The 23,725-nt window shown below is 37.4% G+C and overlaps 4 protein-coding genes and 2 long non-coding RNA genes across 8 annotated transcripts; 1 reads left to right on the top strand and 5 right to left on the bottom strand.

Moving 5' to 3' along the window:
* Nucleotides 1-126: 126 nt before the first annotated feature.
* On the bottom strand, nucleotides 127-1,735 carry LOC117125938. Its single transcript, XR_004448394.1, has 2 exons — nucleotides 359-1,735; nucleotides 127-266 (listed from the first exon to the last, which is right to left on the bottom strand). It is a non-coding gene; the product is annotated as an uncharacterized LOC117125938 (long non-coding RNA).
* A 560-nt stretch (nucleotides 1,736-2,295) lies between these two features.
* On the bottom strand, nucleotides 2,296-4,976 carry LOC117126190. The gene is made up of 2 exons (XR_004448669.1): nucleotides 4,797-4,976; nucleotides 2,296-3,690 (listed from the first exon to the last, which is right to left on the bottom strand). It is a non-coding gene; the product is annotated as an uncharacterized LOC117126190 (long non-coding RNA).
* Nucleotides 4,977-5,353: 377 nt separating this feature from the next.
* On the top strand, nucleotides 5,354-6,767 carry LOC103828091 (transcription repressor MYB4). The gene is made up of 2 exons (XM_009103686.3): nucleotides 5,354-5,875; nucleotides 5,998-6,767. The coding sequence occupies exons 1-2, from the start codon at nucleotides 5,613-5,615 to the stop codon at nucleotides 6,617-6,619; spliced, it is 885 nt and encodes a 294-aa protein (XP_009101934.1). The 5' UTR covers nucleotides 5,354-5,612; the 3' UTR covers nucleotides 6,620-6,767.
* A 2,240-nt stretch (nucleotides 6,768-9,007) lies between these two features.
* On the bottom strand, nucleotides 9,008-11,399 carry LOC103828090 (26S proteasome non-ATPase regulatory subunit 4 homolog). The gene is made up of 10 exons (XM_009103685.2): nucleotides 11,179-11,399; nucleotides 10,989-11,102; nucleotides 10,813-10,918; nucleotides 10,611-10,725; nucleotides 10,328-10,540; nucleotides 9,877-10,156; nucleotides 9,683-9,779; nucleotides 9,484-9,572; nucleotides 9,327-9,395; nucleotides 9,008-9,242 (listed from the first exon to the last, which is right to left on the bottom strand). The coding sequence occupies exons 1-10, from the start codon at nucleotides 11,188-11,190 to the stop codon at nucleotides 9,192-9,194; spliced, it is 1,146 nt and encodes a 381-aa protein (XP_009101933.2). The 5' UTR covers nucleotides 11,191-11,399; the 3' UTR covers nucleotides 9,008-9,191.
* Nucleotides 11,400-11,503: 104 nt separating this feature from the next.
* Nucleotides 11,504-12,287, bottom strand: LOC103828088 (peptidyl-prolyl cis-trans isomerase CYP18-3). The gene has a single exon (XM_009103684.3). The coding sequence runs from the start codon at nucleotides 12,240-12,242 to the stop codon at nucleotides 11,724-11,726; it is 519 nt and encodes a 172-aa protein (XP_009101932.1). The 5' UTR covers nucleotides 12,243-12,287; the 3' UTR covers nucleotides 11,504-11,723.
* Nucleotides 12,288-12,811: 524 nt separating this feature from the next.
* On the bottom strand, nucleotides 12,812-23,626 carry LOC103828087. Of its 3 annotated transcripts, XM_009103683.3 has the most exons (32): nucleotides 22,744-23,626; nucleotides 22,489-22,662; nucleotides 22,326-22,421; nucleotides 22,088-22,157; nucleotides 21,875-21,999; nucleotides 21,604-21,744; nucleotides 21,360-21,517; nucleotides 21,052-21,220; nucleotides 20,872-20,970; nucleotides 20,603-20,680; nucleotides 20,465-20,524; nucleotides 20,227-20,384; nucleotides 19,821-20,022; nucleotides 19,587-19,706; nucleotides 19,264-19,349; nucleotides 19,074-19,178; nucleotides 18,807-18,905; nucleotides 18,423-18,511; nucleotides 18,160-18,308; nucleotides 17,889-18,032; nucleotides 17,693-17,800; nucleotides 17,355-17,465; nucleotides 17,171-17,278; nucleotides 16,968-17,078; nucleotides 16,713-16,876; nucleotides 16,133-16,604; nucleotides 15,883-15,990; nucleotides 15,718-15,776; nucleotides 15,201-15,585; nucleotides 13,469-15,007; nucleotides 13,169-13,370; nucleotides 12,842-13,067 (listed from the first exon to the last, which is right to left on the bottom strand). In XM_009103683.3, exons 1-32 carry the CDS (start codon nucleotides 22,849-22,851, stop codon nucleotides 12,985-12,987), a joined length of 5,880 nt encoding a protein of 1,959 aa, XP_009101931.2. In that variant the 5' UTR covers nucleotides 22,852-23,626; the 3' UTR covers nucleotides 12,842-12,984. The 3 variants fall into 3 exon arrangements, with proteins under 3 accessions (XP_033129578.1, XP_009101931.2, XP_033129577.1); XM_033273686.1 differs by lacking the exons at nucleotides 15,883-15,990; nucleotides 16,133-16,604; nucleotides 16,713-16,876; nucleotides 16,968-17,078 and having other exon boundaries at nucleotides 17,135-17,278; XM_033273687.1 differs by lacking the exons at nucleotides 21,604-21,744; nucleotides 21,875-21,999; nucleotides 22,088-22,157; ... (1 more) ...; nucleotides 22,489-22,662; nucleotides 22,744-23,626 and having other exon boundaries at nucleotides 12,812-13,067; nucleotides 21,044-21,220.
* Between the last annotated feature and the right edge of the window lie 99 nt (nucleotides 23,627-23,725).

The following is a 23,725-nucleotide window of genomic DNA, read 5'->3' as shown; positions in this document are numbered from 1 at the left end:
AATTGAAGACAGTTCTTGCTCAAGAACCATAATACCACAATTGTTTCTTGATTAGTCAATTTATGTTTTGCTTTTAACTTTACAGCCAAAGAGACTCTGATTTATGATGGGAGAGGAAGCAAATGATGAAGACACTGAAAAACATTGAAGCTAACTTTTATAACTCAATAGTTAAATGAAAATTAACATTGACCAAATGAAATCTAAAGGGGGAATGGAACTCAAGTATCCATAGTATTTGTACCATTGACGCTAGAACCATGAATCTATTGGAAAGAAAGAAAAAAGAAAGAAAGGATAGTTAAACATACAACAGATAGTATGCATATTACTTTGTAGCAAATGCAACAAAAACTACCTGCACTAAAACTGGAAGAAGATCCAATCCAAATTGCTGCAGAAGTTCAGGTTGATCACTAAGTAATTTTTCTCTAGGTGAAACTTTGAGAGAACCTTTCACCAAAGTGTTTGTGCCAGTAGGAAGGGAGAACCTGCTCGGCCAAGTCAGATGCCTGAGTTCTCAAATTCAGGAAAAGCAAAAACTGATAGGATGGGGAACCTGCTCGGCCAAGTCCATGTATTGAATGGCGACGAAGCAAGAAACAAGAAGAGGGAGGAAGGAATCAAGAGAGAAGGTGGGAGTCTTCGGAGGCAATGGATAAAATGTCGCAGAGGTGGGTTAAAGCCTCGATCTCTCTTCACCTTGGGAGCGCAAGCCAGAGAGAATCTTCTTCTTCATCCTGTGGGAAGAGGAGGAGGAGGAGGAAGCTGAGGCAATGCCGGAAGAAGGCAAGCAAGTCGTCGAGCCCAGCTCCAAGCTTCCTAAAAAGCACTGCTTTTTGGACAAGATGACTGACACGTGGATCCGGTTACTACATGTGATTCCTTCACTCCTTTCCTTTCAGCTCCATACGATGACGTTTCCACGCATACTTTCCTTTTATTTTGTTTTTGTTTTAACTACTACTACTAAGGTTATGCGGTAAGGCCTTGCTCGACCTGTGGTTTATTGGAGTATTGTCTTTGTGAAGCAATGATGCTGTGAAGTTGTGCTGTTCCTTGGTTTTTAACCGACGGGTTCTCCGGTAGGAATTGTGGAGCTTTAGCTCAATCGCGATTGGTCTTTGAGTAGTTTGATTGTAAACCGAGTTTTTTCTTCGTCGGCTGCTCGGGTGAAGATCAGTTATCTTGTGGCTTCCCTCAGTTGAAGCTTGTTCTTGAGTGGCTGGTGCTCGTAGTTCCGTATCGGAACTGTTGGTGGAGCTTTGCTATCACCCCAATAATTTAGACCATCATCGCTTTCTCTCTCATTCCGGCTTCCATCATCGTGGCTTCTCATTCTTGATATTTGTTTTTAACTCCAAAAGTTTCTTCTGATCTTGTTCCCTTCTTTATCAGTTGTTGTCTTGGTCCTTTTCTTGATTCCAGATAGTATTGTCTACTATGCTGGCTGTTGGCTCTGGAAGGGTTTTCATACCTTTGCCAGCTTTGTGTACTTTTAGTTTAAGTTTTAACTAGGTGTTTTGCCCGCGATGCGGAGTTAAACATTTTCATAACTTTTGAAAAGTTCTTTGTACACTATATTCATTATATATTAAAATAAATCTTAAAATAACTTAATATTATATATTTAATTATATAATTAAAAAAAATATTTGATTAATATTTAATTATGTAATTTATGTTTTTAACTTTTTACTAAAATACTTTTTCAGATAACAATACAATATATATATAGAGAAATTATCTTTTTTTTTAATTATATTTTTAGATTTTGGATAATTCAATATTATATTTTTTTATATAATTAATAATTTAATTTTATTGATATTTAGTTATATAATTCATGTTTTAACTTTTTACTAAAATACTTTTTCAGATAACAATACAATATATACATAAATTATCTCTCTTTTTAAATTATATTTTCAGATTTTGGATAATTCTTACTATTATTAATTTTAATCAATTATCTAATCAAATAAATTAAAATTTCGTTTTTATTTATTTAGTTATATAATTCATGTTTTAACTTTTTACTAAAATACTTTTTCAGATAACAATACAATATATACATAAATTATCTCTCTTTTTAAATTATATTTTTAGATTTTGGATAATTCTTACTATTATTAATTTTAATCAATTATCTAATCAAATAAATTAAAATTTCGTTTTTTATTTTTTAATTTAGTTATACATTTTATTTGATTAATATTTAGTTATATAATTTATCTTTTTTAACTTTTAACTAAAAAACTTTCATATATACAGATTGCACGGTTAGCAGTTCTGGTTATCCGCTATACTCAATCTATCATCTCCTCCAAATAATTACTTTTGTCATTATTGATTTCCGTTGACATGGTTTTTGTGTATTTTCTAATCTTTTCTTTTCTGTAATATAATGCTCTGTATTGCATATTTTCATCACTGCCGTAGGAACTAGAGATATATAGTAAATCTTAACATATTATATAATTTCTATTTTATCTATTCTTATTTATATAAGTAGATATGTATGATTGCTGTGACCATTTTTTTTGTATCCTTTACCGTCACCAACTATCCAACTTACTTTCACGTATTTGCGAGGGAACAGATCATAGTACAACTTTTACCGGAAAAAAAAAAAGAAAACAGATCATAGTAGTATCTTACTCTGCTCAAAATAAAATCCCAGATATATATAGTTTTTTTTTTTATATCTTTTTTTGTTAAAGACAGAATGTGGACGAGCAACAATCAGATCGTCAACCAATAAAATCCCATATATATATAGTAGTTTACCGTGAGATAATGCAGCGTTGGAATTAGAACACTTTAAAACAAATAACAACAAAAAGTGGAAGGTGAACCAAATCCCACGTCCTCAGTCACAAATGAACCCTAAATAATACTAGTATTTAATTATCCAACTCATAGCCATATCACTTACGCTAAGAAAATGACAAATTAATTAGTAATAGTACTATATATTATTATAGGGCATCTGTAGTATGCTTGGCAAAAGAAAAATACAATTGTTATATCATCACACACCGCTATTTCATCCACGGCATCATTTACACTCCCATTAGATAAACAAACGTTAATTCTTTACACAAATATAAAGAATAATTCAGCAGAACTTAGCTGTTTTTTACTCAAATATATATTTTCATGATGTTTAAAACGCTCTTTGTAAGTAGTGTTTTATTTTTCGTTAGTTAGTGTTTGTTTAATATACTAGTTAGGCTCTATTAATAAATTACAAAGACATTAAGTAGAACAAGAAATCAAATAATTAGAGTATTTGGTGAATTTTAAAAAGTAATATGAGGTTTGATTTGATCAAATGTAAATGAATATATCTTCTGTTGCTGATCTGAAGAATCTTGGGCTCTAGCTGAGAACCTGGCCTTCTAGAAGAGCGCCATCATCATGCATGAAATGAGTGGTTGTATACCAATGGATTAAAAATTGAATTCAACAACTCTCTCTTTTTCGTTTTTTCCATCTTTTTCAATAAACCATTATTTATTCAAATGTTCTCAAATTTTCCACCTAACTTACCAAATTTCACAATTTAGTTCAACTTTATGTTTAAACGCATATATACAGGTACACAAACATACAAGATAACTAATGTATTCTTCTCCTAACTACTGCCATCGTTCAAGTGTGTTTCTTGCATCATAATCACATCATCTGTTACAAAAATACGATGGAAACGAATAGTCTTATCACTTTATCATATTTTACAGAAAAAAATATACGTGACATATACGGTTATTGCCATAACAACACTGTTATTACATCCCGTCCAGTTAAAAGGTTAAAACCCTTCCTAAAATATTTTATTCGTAAGTCTGGCTAGTTAAAAATAATAATAGGAGTCTGGTTTAAGAAAACCATGCTAAGTCAAGGTTCTAGAAGGCACATTCTTATTCTATCTAAAAGCTTTATTACATAATATACACGCATATCCTGTTTGGTGGTTCTTGTTGTATATTGGTTTTTGTATACATACAGAAGCATGACCATTATCACAATGGCCATCATTTGACAGAGATATTTAAAACAATATATATATGCAAGTTATACCATACCCATACATATAATTAGTTATTTGGTAATGCTGTGTTTAGCGAGTGATTGTATGTATGATTATATAATGAATTAGAAGAGTTTACATAATATATTAGGGCTAAGACATATGCATTATTAATTTCAAACAATAATTAGCCTGATGCAGTCTATATACTAGAGAATAAGCTGTTGACCAGTATAAACCACACATCCTATAGTTGACCTGCACTTGTACAAAATCACTCATTAACTTTACCACCAACCTCCACAACTTAAATTTTCCCTCCTCTTCATTATTGATTCCAGTTTATATTATAATAATAGAGTAGATTAGGGCCAATTCTGGCAGTAAAAGCCATTAACAAACTTTTTTTAATTTTCAGTTTACTGAATTTCAGATCTCTATATATATAATTATTTCGTAGCATGAGATATGAAAATTGTTTTAAATGCAAATGAAAAATAAAAGAAAAAAGTGTTCAGTCTTATTGAATATAAACGTATTATAGAGTGTGTACAAATAAGATACTATTAGAGAATTTGCACCCAAAAACCAAACAAAAACCCAAAATTATCAAACTAACCAATTTCACATATAGAAGCTCCCTTAGTCCAATGATGTGACTAAGAGTTTATTAATGCTTCTGTACCAGCATATCCAGGTTTCAATTCTCAAATAAAGCGATTTATTAAATAATTATGCAGGCTACAGAAGAAAAACTTACAAGGGATCTTCAACATGATGCAAGTAAACTCGGTCAAGCGTGATCTTCGTATGACGGTTCAAGTGATGCAGTTAGACGTAGATCCTTATAAGGCAGATAGTATTGTCGGTTGTCGGATCGTCTATGTAATTTTTCTCATAATTGTAATATCATAATAAATCAGCATTAAAAAAAAAAATTTCACACTCTCTTTCCTCTTTTCTTTTCCTATCTCTCTCTACCTTCTTTCTATAAAACTAATTTCCTTTTTTTGTTGGTTATTTCACAAATAACCCCATACTTTTATATCTATTAAATTGTTGTCATGTTTATTAAAAATAAAATAAATCAAAAGACCATGATGCCATATATGTCAACCTTCTCACTTATTGTACCAAAACGAAAGGCCACCATACACTACTACTCATTCAAATCCTTCCCACCAACTCACATCTAGAAGCAATTATAAGTTCAACCCTCTCTAACATCTAGAAGAAATTGTATATATGTATCTATGTGTATATACGTACCTCCCTAGCTTTATGTCAAAACCTTATATAAACTATGCACCGAAGCTTTGAATTCTTCGACCTAAACCCAAAATCCAAGTGCCCCACCAAATGCTTCAATCCTCTTCCACTACACACACAAAAAAACAACTTACTCCCTTTATGCCCTTTTGGCCTAAACCCTCGCTAAAAGCCAATCCTCAATATAATAACAAGAACACACTTGATTAATTCATATCTCTTTGTATATATATATGTAACATTTTCAAATCAAGACATCAAGAAATAAAGATCTAACCCACAAAACAGAAATAAGTAAAAAAAAGGCATGGGAAGGTCACCGTGTTGTGAGAAAGCTCACACAAACAAAGGAGCATGGACAAAAGAAGAGGACGAGAGGCTCATAGCTTACATTAAAGCTCACGGCGAAGGCTGCTGGAGATCTCTCCCCAAAGCCGCCGGCCTTCTCCGGTGTGGCAAAAGCTGCCGTCTCCGGTGGATCAACTATCTCCGGCCTGACCTTAAGCGTGGAAACTTCACTGAAGAAGAGGACGAGCTCATCATCAAGCTCCATAGTCTTCTTGGCAACAAGTGAGTACTTAATCAATATCTAGTCTCTAGAGATATATTGTAATTCATGCAAAAATAAAACAATAACTTGGAATTTCGATGTCTAAGCTTGTAGATATATTTATTTTTGTTGATATATATAGATGGTCGCTTATTGCTGGGAGATTACCGGGAAGAACAGATAACGAGATAAAGAACTATTGGAACACACATATACGAAGAAAGCTTATAAACCGAGGGATTGATCCAACAACTCATAGACCAATCCAAGAATCGTCAGCTTCTCAGGATTCTAAACCGACACACCTAGAAGCAATCACAAGTAACACCATTAATATCTCCTTCGCCTCTTCCTCTTCTACTCCGAAGATGGAAATATTCCAGGAAAGCACAAGTTTTCCTGGAAAACAAGAGAAAATCTCAATGGTTACGTTCAAAGAAGAAAAAGACGAGTGTCCAGTTGAAGAGAACTTTCCAGATTTGAACCTCGAGCTCAGAATCAGCCTTCCTGATGTTGTTGATCATCATCATCAAGGCTTTGTCGGAGAGGGAAAGACAACAACACCACGACGTTGTTTCAAATGCAGTTTAGGGACGATAAACGGGATGGAGTGCAGATGCGGAAGAATGAGATGCGATGTTGTTGGAGGTAGCAAAGGCAGTGGCAAGGGGAGTGACATGAGCAACGGGTTCGATTTTTTAGGGTTGGCAAAGAAAGAGACCAACACTTGTCTTTTTGGTTTTAGAAGCTTGGAGATGAAATAATAATCATTGTTTAAATTTAGCTAAGGCGCGTAACTGTACAAACTCTTCTTGTGCCTAGAGAATTGATTCCATGGTAAATTCTTCATCCCTTTGTATGACAAATTCTACTGTTGGATTTTATAGATAATCTTGCTGAACAATTTTTTGAGATCGTATAGTATAATTTGTAAACATTCAATGATTTGCAGATCAGATTTCCATAGAGAAATCAACTAGAATTTGAGTTTCATAGTTTGAAACGAGACGTATAGGGACTGTACGATCTCTCTACTTTATACTATGAGAGTATAATTAATAAAATCGTACAGCTAAATCATTTCTTATGGTTGAGATTAGTTTATGTGGTACGTAAGACGTTCGTTGCCCAAAAAAAAACTCATTATCCTATGTTGGAGATAAGCCAAATAAGGAGAAAAAGATTATTAGTAAAATGCTTTCATCACATAATAATTGGATTATAAAGAGATGATATTTTGTTAAGCTGTCTGATAAAAGATTACGTCTGAAGAAAATGGAATTGAAATAAATCCAAGTGAGGTTTGCAGATAAGTTGTAGGAGAAAAAATAATGTTAGATATAAAAGGAAAATAAATAAAAATTATACGAACATAGAAAAGAAACCATAAATGAAGGAAGCAACAACCAATGGACCCTTTCTTCTACCAAACTCTATTTATTTCTCTCTACCCATCTCCTTACCAACCTACATACCAACCTTTCCTCATCTTTTGTCCACTTGCGATGCACATATACATGCTGAACATACATATCCATATGCATGCATATGATATACACATACATGGATCATGTATGCATGAATATGGAAAGGAATATACGAGTTTCATTGAATGTAGCCTCATGCTTGAAATTAGAAATTTAAGAATGGCTCGTAAAATAAAATACCACTGTTCTATATCCTAAGATCTTTATTATGGTAGATATGTTCGTTAACCTCCACAAAACTTCGATAAAAACCCTCTACTACTATCTCGTCTCAGCTCCCAAAATAATAGATACTCCCTATATTGTTTTTTTTGTTGTTGTTATAAATATGGTTTACCGTTTACGCGATCGGTAAGTTGCCGACAAATACATATACTCATATTTGCTAGGGAATTAAAGCGGATTAGCGATAGCTGCAATCTGTAGTTAATATTTTGGTGAAAATTGAAGCTGTACGGCACCAAATCCATATTGTTCTACAAAAACAAATTATGGTATGTGTTTAAGTTTGACCAATTGGCTGTAATTCTCTAGTCTTGTAATAGGTCAAATATCGGTATGATCTCAGCCAATAAGATATCTTTAAAAGTTATGTATGATTACCAATTAGAAATTGTGATGAGTTTACTTGCACTGGCGATTAAGCATGCATGCATGTGATATATCATTCTGGTGACAAGACGAACCTAACGCTGATGGTATAAATAAATATTCTCCGATTACAAAAATAAATGAAATCCAAACCAAGTTTTAGCTGAGCGATTAAATTTCTAAGTTACAATCATCAATCTATAATTCGATAGGAGATATTGAGAAATGAAGAAATGGAAGAGAGAAGTGGTGAGAACTGAGGATAAGGAAAAAGGGTAAAAGGACAAAACAAATGACCACACAAGTAGTGAAGAAGACAGACGCACCGGCCTTCCTCTTCTTCTTTTTAACAAAGCTTATATTTATCATCTTTTTCAAAGGTGGTAGGTAGATGCAATAGAAGCTTCTATTAAATTATTTTATTATATATAATATATGTCGATATAATTAAACAAAGTTCTGATCGAAAGAAAAATTATTTTGAAAAACAACTCCATCTAATATAATTTTACATGGAATAATAATACGCCTCTACTAGCCTCTTTTTCTAGTGAATTTACACACATACTTTCGCTGTTAAAGATGTGGAACAAGCTCACACTATCAAAATTCTTTTGTAAAAGCCAAAACATATATATATATATATATATTATTTTGTCCTAGTTGTGAATCTGCGCTTTTTGTCTTTCACTGTTTTTCTCTAAAAGGGAATAAATCAAATTTGTATTAAAACTTAATTGCTCAATAAGTCTAACGATGGCACTTGTCTACTTGATAGTTACCAAAAATAGGAGTGAACAACAAGAGGGCAGAAGAATTAAGAATATATCAACGTTTAAAATTGTTTAGGGCCACGAAATTGGTTGGGCCGATCCTGCTAGTAGGATCTTTAAACTAGGCTTCAGGCTTCCTTATCCCAATGGGTTGTGGGTTAGCTTAAGTGGGTTTATACTATATCTTCATTGAAATTGTATGTACCTCTCGCCCATTTGGCCAGGTTTAAAATCTGTTTCTACGACTAGACCGACTTGATTCGACGATTTGTTCAAGGTTCATGACTAACTAGGCCACTGATTTTCTTGAACCAACTAATAACACTAATGAAAAAGCGAGAGAATAAACAAGGTCACAAGGTAGAGAGATTAATAATACAAAGAGTTCTTCATCAGTCCCAATATGATCTCTCTATCAAAACCCAACCAAAGAGATAAACAGGAATTTTATTGAGAACCATCATGATACTGTCTTGTCTCCTTCTTCACTTCTTCTCATCCTCACCTTTGCTACTACTCTCTTCCTCCTCGTTACGCTGCAAAATTTAACATATTCCATTAGCAAAGAAATCTTTGTTTTATCGACCAACGAAAGGTGTTCAAACCAATGTAAGACGCACCTTTGATTCGTCTGGCAGAGACGCTAGCAGCGCTTGAACCGCTGGATCATTTGGATCCACCCCTGGAAGCTGTGTGTTCACAAACTGTTAGGACCAATCTACTTTTCTCTTACATTTTGCTTATAAAAATCCTGACTTCATTTAAGTAAAAGCTTACGGATGAGAGAACAGATGATATGAAAGCTTGATCTCCTAAGAGGTTTCCAGCACCCGTAGCTTCCTCCCCACTCATTGACATTTGCAGAGCTGCACAAGGTTCATCACAAATATAAGGATCACCAAAATGAATCGAATCTATATTCATATTGTTACATTTACAAGCCACAAATATGATTTTACCACACAAGTCTACTCACCTAAAGCCAAATCCTGGTCCTCATCTGCCGCTTCTGACATGTTTACATCACCAACGGACATAGCAATTGCCTGATTTAGCAATGCGTTGTCCTCATCCTGCCAAAAATTTTTTGATAACAAAAGAAGTGTATGATAAACAATGTGCCTAAATAAATAATAGTGCTTTACAGAGAAGGCAAGGCTAACATCTAACCATTGGTTCAGCGTTCTTCTCAGTTGTCCTAGCAACCGTCTCCTGCGAAGCAGAAGCAGAAGCCCCATCTTGGTCTTTCTGACCTGCCTCATCAGCTGCCTTCTTAGCAGCAGCCTCTTGCCTTGCTCTCTCCTCTTCCATGGAGACCCGAAGGGCGAGAGCAAGCTCTGGATCGATATTTGGATCAACACCAAAGTCAAAGTCACCACCGGCAGCAGCAGCAGCAGCTGCGGCAGAAACATACCCACTTGCACCCTCATCACCAGTGAATACAGGTGTGCTGCAAGCAAATTTAAGAGTTACACATGAGGAAGATAATTCCACTAGTCACACCATGATAACGACACTTGTCAACTCTAGAAAAACACAACAAAACCAAATCAAAACAAAGGTCCAGAGCTCAAGGCCTTTCTACATATGAAGTAGAGAAGTGGAGGCAAGGAAGAAGTACCTGAGAAGGACATCAGAGAGGGCGTTGGGACCAGAAGGAACATGAACAATGTGGCTACCATCGTTGTTATTGACAGAAGAAAGGAGGGCCTCCAGTTTGAGAGGCTTATCCTGATCGTCATCATCTCCAAAATTGACGACGTCAAGAGAGACACTGTTCTTTTTGAGCCTTTTGCCAACAACCTCCAAGGCCTTCTTTTCATACTTGATTGGGCTAAAGAAAAAAAAAAAGAAGCATGAGAAAACTATTATTATATCAAGAAGAAGAAGAGAGAGTACCGTACCTTCCAGCGAAAACAATAATCCGTTGGCGTTGATTCTTGTTTTGGCGATGCTTAAGAGCAAGCTGAGCAATCTGGATGGCTGCCGTTAAGTTAATCTCTCCTCCCACATCGAGTCCTGAAAAAGAAAGCAAAATTAATGTCATCACCACTCCTCTCCTCTCCTTGTAGAAAAGCAACCAATTGAGTAGAGTAGAGACCATACCGTGCATACAGGCCAAAATTTTGCCAAGATCAGAGGTAGGCGTCGTCAAAACTCTAACTCCTTTGCCCGCCATTGTCAAGATCCCTACCGTGTTCTCTGGATTCGACTGCAATTGCCAAAACGAAAGATCCAATAGCACAATCTAAACAAACCCTAATCAAACCATCGAGTGTTACCTGAGTTTTGGCACCGCAGAGAAGATTGACAGCTTCGGTTTGAGCCTGCAACCTAGAGGGTGAGTAATCTCCGTTTCTCATCCACTCTGAGTTGTCGATGCATATCATTGTCGCCTGCGCACCAAATCAAAACATTCAAACACAGTCATTTATTTAAGTAAGCATCAACGAACGAAGATATCCAAATCACCTCGAGAACCATCGTGAGGAGCTTTTTTCCTTCTTCGAATTCTGTCGTAGAGAGAAAGTCAGGAGGCACACTTGTGAGATTTGGACCGACCGATAAGCGTTAAATACCCCCTTTCTTTTCTCACTTCATCAAAATAATTGTGGGGGTTTGAGGCCTGTATTTACGGGCCTACTAGGCTTTAGGTAGATAGCTCTGTTTCAAAAAGAAAGACAATCATCTCTCTGCAAGGCCCATTATATTTAGCCCATATTATTTTTTTCTTTCACACCCGGGGTAGATTAATGATGATGATGATGACGTCTAGCGTCAATAACAAATGAAATTCGTAATGTAAAATCAGATTTACTGCAAGATGTTCAATATTTATTTATGGTAGTAGGTAATTAGGGTGACGAGTTTCTCTCTGGCAATCCAAAAGACTGTCATGAGAATACACACCAAGCTTATGACTACACATACAAACGAGACACCAAACATACATAACATATATAGGACAAGGACGCTGACGCTATAATTTAAAATGAGGATAGATGAGAGAGATCTATCTAAGAGAGCTGTCCACAATCGGCGATAACCACCGGCTTCGACGGCTTTCCAGACGACGATCCCACCTTCTCGATCGCCTTCACCACGTCTAACCCTTCCACCACCTGCCCGAACACCACGTGCTTACCGTCAAGCCAATCGGTTTTTACGGTGCAGATGAAGAACTGAGATCCGTTGGTGTTGGCTCCGGCGTTCGCCATGGAAAGGTTGCCAGGACCCGTGTGCTTCCTCTCAAAGTTCTCGTCCTCGAACTTATCACCGTAGATGGACTCACCTCCTGTCCCGTTTCCCGCGGTGAAATCACCTCCCTGGCACATGAAACTGGGGATCACTCGGTGGAAGGAAGATCCCTTGAAGTGGAGGGGCTTTCCCTTACGCCCCACTCCCTTCTCTCCAGTGCACAGAGCTCTGAAATTCTCAGCCGTCTTCGGCGTCTTATCCGTATACAACTCCATCACGATCCTTCCCGCTGCCTGGCCGTTGATGTTTATGTCGAAGAACACCTTTGGGAACGCCATTGTTGGTTAGCTTTGAGATAATATTGTTGTGGTTGAATACATGATTCAGTCCCTGATTTATAGCGGGAGAGAGAAAAATATTTTGGCCACGAGATTGATACACGTGGAAAGATCTCAACCAGCTGCTAAAGACTCAACCGTGGTTTAGTTACGAGTCTGACCTCCGGGTCATGCAGCAGCAGTGCGTGAAATTGGATCATGAGTATCTCAGACTTGGCATATACCCCACGTGTCTACCGCGTTCACAAACGTTTCGTTTGCAAAGTTTACGTCCTAAATTTATTTATAATTTATATTTGCAAAGCGTTAATTCCAATTCCTGTAACATTTTACTTTTAGTACGGTTTAGAAAGGTTAATTTCAGTGCTAATGCTGAAAATGTATATATAATCGTATATTTTTAACAGTATTACACATGCCGTGAATTTAAAACCAGAAAGATGGAGAACAATGATTTATCTAAAGTTGAGCATATAGAAAAAGAAGAGAGGTTTATTCGGAAGTGCACTTTCTGCGGTCTATAATGAGAGAACCAATCAAAAGCATTTGTTGAGAGGTAAAAGCGAATAAAAAATGAATGCATGACGAACGGCCCAAAATGAGTGGTCGGCATGAGCCCAACATTAAAGTTTATACGTGCATAGCATCTAATATGTTGACTTACATATATATGGTCAATGATTCAATAATACAGTCACACTGAAGAACAAACAAGTCTCCATGTTAAAAAAAAATCTCGTACCTATAGCAATCCAGGATACAGAAACACAGCTATTTTCTTCAGTGAATCCATAGACGGTTCCAAGTACGCATGCGCTTCTGCAGCTGCTCATTAGAAATAAGCATATGTTAAAAAAACACCAACCATTTTTCTACACCTTGCTACTAAATTGATCGTGCATTTCCTAAAATCAATTGATTGTTACCTTTCACTAGCTTTTTGAAGTCTTTTGAGAAGTTATCCACCCGGCCAAAGACTTGATGGATCCTGCAAACCTGAACTACACAGAGTTCCAAATATAACGACTTCTCTGTTATTTGGAGCAACAGGAGGCACAGCTTCTTGACTTCATTAGGAACCTCTTTGTAATTATCACAAAGCTCAGCGACAATCGCTGTGGCTTGGTCCTGCATTTCAAAATACAATATTGTAGTACTAGTAGAAAAAAAGGGTTAAAACAAGGGTAAAAACAAAAACACCGTGCTTGTCCTCTGAGTTATCATACCTGTAGACCGTGCAAAATCTCCGGCTCTGGAAGCTCAGGGAAATGAGCAAGATCTACATATCCCACTTCCTCTGCCCGTTTAACAACACCTTCTGCTTGTAAGCATAGAAAATTCAACAAGAGAGAAGCCACTCTATAAATCTGTACCGCAACCGAGTCTGTAAAGTGTGACTGAGGAACAGATCCAGGTTGCTCTGTCGTTTGGCCCCTAACAACTAGAGCAGTCGAGATTGATACAGCACCGAGCTTGGGTTTCCCGACACAAACTAACGGTACTAGAGCAAACCATCCGTGTTTGCTGTTGATTACCGACTGTCTTTTGCAGGAATCAAACTCTTCTTTCACTACTGGAGGGCATAACAGATGAGATGTTATGATATGAGACTCTCTCAGGCGTTGAGCGCCTTTGCTGATAAAGGCCAAGAGATGTATAGCCATTTCTCTTAATGGAGAATCCATCTCCTTCATAATCTTAACCCATGATCTCCAGTGGCTTGCTAATGCACACATCAGAAGGAGAGTATGCTCGGTTTCTCTCAGATAAGCAAGGGATGTCCATGTCCGTTGAGTTCTTGCTCTCACTTTTTCACGATCATCAGAAGGGAAATCAGGCGCAGACAGATAATAAGAGATCATGTAACCTTTCTCTGAGAAAAAGTAAGATATTACACTCTCCACGATATCCGCACCCACAGAAACGGATCCTAGAGAATTAACCATCGCCGTAACCACAGCCAAACCGAGTCCCCACATATGCTGCGGTTTTTCTTTCTTATCTAGCTGCCCGCCCTTTTCATCGTCAGATACCAAAGTAGATATTCCATCTGGCAAGTCAATGAACAAAGCTCTTAGAGTCGAGAAAAATCCGGAATTGAGAAGCATCTGAGCACCGTCATGAACTTGAGCAATAGTTAAGAAAAACTTCATTATTGCTGAAACGGATGCCGAGGATTTCTTATCCTGAAGCTGCAGTATAACATGCTGCAAGCGGAGATGACTCTGTATAATTGGGAACCATGTCTCTGGCGTCAAAAAATTTCTGAGAATCAAGTCTACCGTGGTCAGGCAGAGAGTCAAGTACTCGGGATTCCCCATGAAGTTGCAGAGAAGGGGTAATAATCCAATTGTCGCATCAGATATTTCTGCAAGATCTCTGGCTGCCATATGTCCCATCTCACTTGAGTTTGAGCTGTCTGAACCAGAACCCACAACCAGAAGCAGCACCTCAAGCAGGAGGTTTACCGTCTTCTTTAATATAGCATTTGAATGCCTCAAACTACCGAGGATTTTAAGACCAGGCCCAACATTTCTCAGGACAAGTGCACAAACAGATGATGGCAGATTTTTCTTTCCGGATTTCAAAAGGCTGGATAGCAAGTCTGCTTGTGCTGTGAGTATATCGAACACAATCTTGGGGGCGTCCCAGAGAGAGGCAAGTGAATCAACCCTGGAGGAGAATTTTTTGCACACTTCATCAATGCTTGAAAGAGTGACCCGAGCAGGGACTTTCCTTTCTACAGCCACACTGTCTTCAAGAGACTGCACAAAAGGTGTAGGGTTTATAAGTTTCTAAAGCATGAATTAAGACATGCAACTTTTCTAGGGTCTAGTGCGTTTGGTCTAGTTATCAACTAATATGTTAAATGGAAGGACAATCCAAAGCCATGAATGTACATGGGACAAATATTGAAGAAAGGGTCGCAGCATAGCTATTTAGAACAAAGGAACTTACATTATCCTCGTAAAGAATCAAGACGGATGTCAGTGCATGCAAAGCAGAGACCTGCGAAGTTGAGATTAAAACCATCGAGTTTGCTCTCTGCATGTAACTCAGCATTTCCTCTGTCGTTGCTTTAGATGTCTTCCACTCGGAAAAATCCCAAATAGCAGTACCTAATTCTGTTCGTATGTGCTGAATGTCAAACAAAATATTGTCCCCCAAAGCCATATTTTTGTCTATATCAGTACTCTGTTTGTATTTCTCCCAAAATCCCGACTCAACTAGAAACTGGAAAAGCTCTTTGAATGGACCAGTTGGGATATCACGACCCTCAAGTTTCCCTTGCAGATGACAGTTTAGGTCGCTGAGAATCATAGGCATCAGCTCCTTCCCTCCACTAGCAATAGAACCCAAAAGATGATAAGTAAGAACGTGATGATATAATAACTCCTTGAATAACAGGAGAACGAATGATTAAATATCACGTAGAATTGTTAAATTTAGTAACAACGTATAAAACAATTCTCACCTATAACCAAGCTTTGAATATTGTGCTAACAACTCAGAAAAAGCAGGTTGGGCACAAAGCTGTCAACAGAATGTTACACAGACGTTAGAATCCGATTAGACAAGGCCTTCAAAAGTATGTCGAAGAGACCAACAATATCATTTGATTCAAAAGAGAGGAACATACCATTTCTGAAATGACTTTGATCTTCCCAACTAAAGACATAGACAATGCTCCTGCGCCAGATGTTTCCAGTTTCACAATCAAATGCACAATAAGTAAAACGGCGGCAACCTATCAATGCAGAAATGAGCAACTTAGAATCATTATTTCTGAAAGGTGGAGCACCTAAACGAGCGCTGCGAAGTGTGACAACACTCTACTCTACTGTTGTTGCCCTCTACAAGTAAAGGATACGGCAGAAAAAAAGACGAACCTTTGATTGTACGTTTATTTCAATTTCACCATCTAAAGATGAAACTGACTGGATAAGGCCATCTAAAACAGACACATCACACCATTTTGAAAAGATATCCTTGGGATCTGAAGCAGCTGTCAGAGATAATTTAGATGGTGAGACAGCGTTCTTTGTCTTCTCTTTCTGCTCCAACCATGATTTTTTAAGCGACTCCGCAAACAACAATTTCTTGTTCAAAAACATGTTGCACGCCAGAATTTCCAAAACAGAAGACTGACACTGATATTTCACATACAACTTAGACATTTCTTCGTTGTCTAATCTTCCAACTGACGAATCCTTTAGCTTAGACACCTGGGATATGATGTTGGAAAATTCCTGCCACAACCTGTTTGACGCCTTAAATGGTTCCAACAAATTCGCGTATTGGCCAGCCTCTTGCCAAAGGGTTTTGAGAAAACCAAGTAAACTCAGTAATATATCCGGGTATCTGGAGTACGGGAGACCATCACCATAAGTATGTCAGGAATACATTTATCTTATAGAAACTAGGTGTAACTAGATAACAGATTGAAATATATTTCATCCTTTAACGTACCTATTGACAAAATCAGTTGCTCTCTCAACATGCTGCAGGATAATGTGCAATAATCGAGATTTACAAGCCAATTCAGGACCTGAGGAAGTCTCTTTGTCTGACTGTTTTAATTTACCAGCATCTGAGTCTTCGTTTGAATCAAATAGGGCAACTAAAAGAGCAGGCTGAAAAGAAAGAAACTCAGTATGATGACACAAACAAAGATTTAAATAACCCCTAAGGCTTTTAACAAGAAAATCAAGAATTGGAAGTAACCTGATATCTTGCCGCAACAGTTAGTAGTTTCATCGTGGCAATGACTAGATCTTCATTTGGTTCCGATGGATCAAGTATGATCTGGCTAACCGAAGTTCTTAAATCTGTGATCTAAAAAAAGCTAGAAATTGATCTATATGTATATACAGCAGAACATAGTAACATACCAAATGAACGAAATAACACAGAGATGTAATTCTAACCTGTTTATCGTCTAGACCAAAGCCTGCTTTGCTTATTATATAGAGTTGTGATGATTCTGCCATGGCATATAACTTTGAAAGCACTTTAGCAGCACAAATCTGGATAGTCTGCAGGAAACATTTGATATTTAGCCATGTAATTGAGCAAAGTATCAACTTCTGCGAATTTGGATGAAGTTCATACAGGATTCCGGAAGTAAGATATCAACGATGTGATAGCTGCCACGACTGGGATTGGTTTAGATGTAGACGACAGCATAGTTTGATGAAACACGGGAAGACCAGAATCTGTGCTCTGCAACAATTAATAGCAAAATATCAACTTCCACAATGCCTGGAAGGGAACAAGTATAACCAACCACATACATTTCAGTGAGAAAAAATACATTCCAAAAACTATAGCTGACCGAAGCAAAATTCAATGTATATGAGTTAAATTTGCAAAACTAAAATCGTAAGAGTTTACTCAAGAGCATACTTGTAAAGGTTTTAACAAGCCTACAGACAAGACAACACTTTTACCTGAGAAGACTGGGAGAGCGTGATGTCTAAAACATCCAAAACAGAGACTATCGAAAGTTGCCATCCTTCAATCTCTGCTGGTTCAATAAAACGGTGTACACGAAGGTTCTGTCGCAATGAAGCAGAAAAGGAAATCAATTAAAGCATCTTAGACTAGAACTGTAGAACAAAAGTCTAATCCAGAGCATATCCAAACCTCTAAAGTATGTGCAGTCGTACAAATGATTCGGAAGAGAGCATTGTGAACAGAGGCATCGTTAAGCAAGATATCAAGGAGAACATCCTTCAGCTTGGCGGAAAATTTACTGAATCTGAGACACGTTTTCATCACTTCAATGACCTGGAGTACCCGACCCAAAAAAAAGAGAAGATATCATAAGAAATTAGCTAGGAAGCTATTGACTCCAATAATATGCCCGGTAGGTAGTAGAAGTCTAGAAGAGAGGGGCGGGTAATTAGCAAGATACCTTTAGTGTCACATTCCAACGCATATGCCCATGATTGTATTTCCAAGACTCATGACTAACAAGAACATACTGCAACGAGAAAACAATTAGAGCAAGTACTAAGTCATTCTCCACTCCTCCCTCCACAAGCTGCATGGTGAATTCCAGAACTGCAATATACAGAAACAAATAACGTTAAGTAATAACGGCGACAGTTTAAATAAACAGAGAACCGAGACACTCATGCAGATTACACATCCAACAATATTCTACGACAAACTTGCCTGATATGACCAATGGGCAGCTAGTATCATTCTTCTCGCAATCAATCAAGATCATTTTTGCCAGTTTCCCGGAGAGCGACCAAGATCCACTTTTTGTATGTACAACAACAGGAAGAGCAAAATGTTGTCATACCATCAGAAATTAGAATGCAGCCAGAGAACTCACAACATTATGGAGTAAAAAAAGTAAATTCATCCATCTACGCCTAGTTTCTACGGAGAGGGTAACACTCAGGAAAAAAAAACTAGTACTTTTCAATAGTGAGCCTCTTATAAATTAAATAAGTATGGTAAACTTCCATGGGTACGGCCTATAACTGGGTACACTTGAAAAATCAACAAAATTATAAAATAGGACACTGTATATGATATTTGTGGTCCAACCTCAACGAAATATTGAATCCACTGTCTGGGACGCCTGGCCCTGAAGTCATGTCAAATATATTTGCCTTTAAAACCATGGGAGCAACATTTGATGGGGAACTGTTCAAAGAGAAAATCAAGTTAGCTAGCAAAGTTCCCATAGAGCTTATACCAAATTCTAACGAACATTATATGACAAGATGCTGTACATGACGGTTAATAGTAAGACAGATATTTGATAAAAAGTCATATTGGAGAAATTTTTTGATAACCAAGACAAGTAATTACCATCGCAACAGCTTAGCTAAGATATCAATAGCCATTGCCATCATAGCTACACCGCTAGAGTCAAAAGTCAAGCTTCTGACTGAATTGCAAATTATGTCAACCACTCTGTAAAAATCACAGAGAGCACTCTCTTTTAAAGCATCCAAAGAACATAGCGTATTAGGAAAGAAATAAAATGCAAGTACTTCACCTCACATCACTTTCCAGCTTCTCATTCATGTAAGATTCATTAACATGAAAGAAGTGACTGATATTCAGTAAGGAGAAACATACGGCCTGACATCAATTAATACAACATGGTCATGGTCAGAGAAGAAAAAACAAGGACGCATATCTTTTGATAGATAAACATACAGCCGTAGAGCCTTGGATTTAAATTTTAAGAAAATGCTTCGAGAAGAGTTGATTCAAAGCAAGATAAGGCCACAGTCTATGTCATGGTGTACAAATACTAAAGCAATCCCTACTTCATAAACCTCGATTAAAGAAAATAGGATGGAGCAATGCAGTTACCTTGTTAAATGTTACCATTCGACGAACCAGCTCGAGAATCACAAAAGCTTCACGATTGTTACCAGTGTAGAGTACATTGGCCAAATGGATGATCAACAGTGTAGCGCCGGAGAGTGAATACTTGGAAAAGAAAATATATTTCATGAATCAATATTTCTCAAAATAAACCATTTAATAGCACTAACACCAAAAAAGAGAGAACACTGGAGAATTTGTCTTTGAGATATCATTTACCTCCCACCGCACAAGGCCAGTGTTTTCATTGATTACTCTCAAAATTCGCCCACGAGTATTCCTGGGAATAACTAAACCTTCAAGACCTGGAATTTGCAACGGCTGGGAAGTTTCAACAAGCTGGGAAGCACCATCTACTACAGAGTCACTAGTAATATCAAATAAAGTTGATATCCCGACTGATTTATCCAGAAAGTTGTATCTGCACAGAGAGAGCATAGCAGATTACAGCAGGATGATGGTTGGGAACCGTAAATAAGAAAGTCTTCAGTGAGACAACAAGGGAAGCTTAGATTGATGTGTGCAGAGTATCCTGCCCTTATGCAGAACATTGCTTTCGTCCAGATAGAAAAGTTCCAGAAAAAGTACATAGGTGCACATAGTATGTTGTCAGATTACTACTTACACACATTCGGCAGGCCAACTTCCTTCACTCAGGGACGACAAGAGACGAATGAATTCCACACTTCTGAACGGGAATTCACTCTCCAAATCAAAAAGAAGACACCGGATAGGGCCATCAACAGAACTTTTTCGATCCCAAAACTGACTACAGAGGGACTCCTGAAAATGGAGGCACACGATAAGCATTTATGGATGTGTACCATAGAGGAAAACTTTAAGATAGCATGCGGAAACCATACCTCTCCTTGGTAAACCTTGCAAAGGATTTCCAGTATTAACTCCAGATTGGCATCTTCCAGCTGCCAAAATGTTGAGATGAGTAAGTTTCTGAAACAGTCTACAAATATATAATTCATTATCCACAGTGATGGTTATACCTGAATATTGATCTCATAAGACGCAATAAATGCTGAAATAAAAGTCCTCAAGACACTACGAAAACCAGAGATTGGGCCCTGAAAAAGGTTTAAAATAGTGATGAATCAGCACAGGGAAGGATGACATGAACAAAGTTTGAAGAGGCTAAGTAACATAAAACATTATTTGAAATATAAATAAATGCCGAAAAGGAAAAATGCCAATGACAAGAAAAGTAGAAAACACACTAAGCCACGCTCGGTAACTGAAATTTAATATCTGAACTTACATCGAAATCATTCAACACATTACTTTGAAGAACGTCAAGGAAATAGCTCAATGATGCTGCCTCAAAAGCTTGATGAACATAGCTCACGTGATCTATCTCCTGGTTATCAAGAAAAATTAATTATATACATGAACTACGTGTGTTCTCTGAATAGAAAATGGAACTTTCTCACTTTCATACCATCAGGAAAGGAATTTCCTCCTTCCCAGGGAGTGATGAAATAAGACACAGAAATACTGCCCATGCAAGGACTAGAGGTCCTGCTTCTTTTACTTCGAGAGTGTTGAGGCTAGAGATTGTTGCATCCATCTCTTGGACATCAATAATGGAAAAAACACAAGGGCCAGACCTTATAAGAAAAATATAACCTTTAGGCCGTATCGACAGATTCAGGGGAAAGAAGGAGAAGTGAAATTGCTGGTTATGTATCATGTTGGAAGAAAGTTAACTTTGTCGTGCAGTGTTCATCAAGAGTTAGTTAAGCAAACCTGAAAGGCAATCCGTCATGAACCATTTGTAACAAATTCTCCATATCCAGCGTGTCGATAAGAATCATCAACAACTGAATTTTAACACGGCATGCAGAATGTTGTGCTTCAGCTGACACCGCCAGCTTCCAAAAGCTATAGGAGCCCAGAAGAATTCCCTGTAGCACAGCACTTACGAGTTAACAAGGTTGGTTACAGAAAAACTGAAACCGGCCTTGACCTTGTGGCTAATGAAACAAGATACCTTGTATAAGGAACACAGAGTCCTCCATCTTTCTCCATTACAAGTGTGAAATGATTCATGGTAAAGAAGGAAAAGAATATCCAACACCAAATTGTCCTCAATCAGTGTCTCCTCCGCCCACAAAGTAAATAGATTGACATCCTACAAAAGTATATTTTTTTTTGGTAAATAAAATCACATTTGGACCGGAAATGTTAGCCCAAAATCAGAAAAATCCAAATAAATAAGCTTGAATCAGATGTTAAGAAGGGGAAGCAGTCTGAAGACATACCATGTGCTGTGGAAAAGAAGAGGAGAAAAGGTTCTCAAGAAGTGATGATTGTTGTTTTTCAAGGCCATCCGAGATAAGCTTAACAGCTGCGTCCCTAATAGTACTTTGCTCTCTTGATGTATATACTATACAAAAAGCCACAATCAGTAATGACCATATTAGTTAGGAAAAATGAAACAAGGAAAGATCTTGCATTCAAGCGGAAGAACTTACAAGCATGGGTGAGGATACGCTTTGTACACTTGAGTAGGCACTGGCGCTCTATGTAATACTGAAGCAATATCTTCAAGAAATAGAATTGGAACAGAAGGAAAGCAAAGGTGTTAGCAAGATATAAGGAACTAAAACTCGATGGCGAATATAAATTTAATAATGAGATAAAGAAGTTGCTACGGAAACATCACCACGAGTAAGTTTGAAAAGGAAGTAGTAGTAGGAGTAAGGTGCTAACCATGTCAAGGAGATGTTGAGATAGAGAGTCAGTTGATCCATATTCCTGATCCGTACATCTTTCGACGAGGATGTATGATTGGATTTCATCTAGATTCTGTCAGACAGTAATTCGAAATATAAGCACAAAATAAGAAGCGAAAGAATGAGATGAATAATTTTACCAGATGAGAGCTGATTCGAAGGGCTTTTAGTTTGAGGTGGGGCTTAATCACCAAGCGGTGCTGCTTAATCTGGACTAGATCCGAATCCAAAGCGTCTTTTGATTTCACACTCGGTGGTTTGAACATCGACAGCGTGTTAACGAACCACGCGTGGTTTTCCTCCAACTTCTCCCCCTGGATTTGAGATATCAAACCAATTTAGCACACAAAGAATCAATCGCATATGAAGGGGGGGAAGGAAGAGAGATGTTTTACGATGGGCTGTGGAAGTTCATGAGAGAGAGATGCATTCTCGAGCGAGCTCAGAAGAGATCCAAACGAATCCCACCATAGCGACGGATCGACCGATTTAGGGTTCGCCATTGAAACACCACTCCGCCAGCCTGCTTAAACCCTTGTGAGAGAGAGAGAGATAGAGAGAGAAAAGTTGAACAATTGAGATTTTTAGATTTTCATTTTTTTTTTCTTTTTCATTTTCGCGCTTTTCAGACGTTGTTTTGTGAGAAATTAAAAGAAAATATCACACACTTTGGGCCCTGAATTATATGGGCCTAAACCCCATTGAATGTTTTCCTAGAAACCCATATACAGTGTTTATCCCCGTCGATCAGATCGGTCGCTGCTACTTTCAGAAGCTCAGCAACATACCCCACTGCAGCACCCTGACAAGTTTTCAAGAAACGAATTAATTTTTGATTTTAAATATTATTTGCTAGATTGAGTAAACAAGAGAGACGTGTTAACATCACATATACCTCATTCATCTTGTGTGGACATATCCAAGGAGTCACCAGTAGATAACCTGCCAATCTGATTTTAAAAAAAACACCCAATCTTAAATGAATATATGCTTTTCAAAACAGGTTTGAGGTTATATTAAAATTAACCTTCAGATTAAGGTCCTTAAGGAGATTTGTTATTCCAATCCCTTTTGGATCCTCTCTCTTGTGCGTTACCATGGACCTTGTACCAAATAATACTAATTGTTAAATTAACTAACTACTGTCTGCTGCCTAGTTATTGACATTAATCTTACCTTTGATTTAAAAACTTGTAATGTTAACTAGGATCGACCTTCAACTTATATAAAACCCACTTGAAACTCTTTCATTTTCCAGACCTTTCATCCTTCCTTTTAGCTCAAAATACATTTCTATATAATCTTCACACCCATTCTAGGTTCTCTCCTTCAAGCTAATTACTTCTTTTTTTTCCTTTTACTTTCTTAAACTCGCGG

This window comes from Brassica rapa, chromosome A06, assembly GCF_000309985.2.
Source record: "Brassica rapa cultivar Chiifu-401-42 chromosome A06, CAAS_Brap_v3.01, whole genome shotgun sequence".
In the NCBI taxonomy this organism is placed as follows: domain Eukaryota; kingdom Viridiplantae; phylum Streptophyta; class Magnoliopsida; order Brassicales; family Brassicaceae; genus Brassica; species Brassica rapa.
Note: the sequence above shows the minus strand (reverse complement) of the source record. Positions and strands in the feature narration are given on the sequence as shown.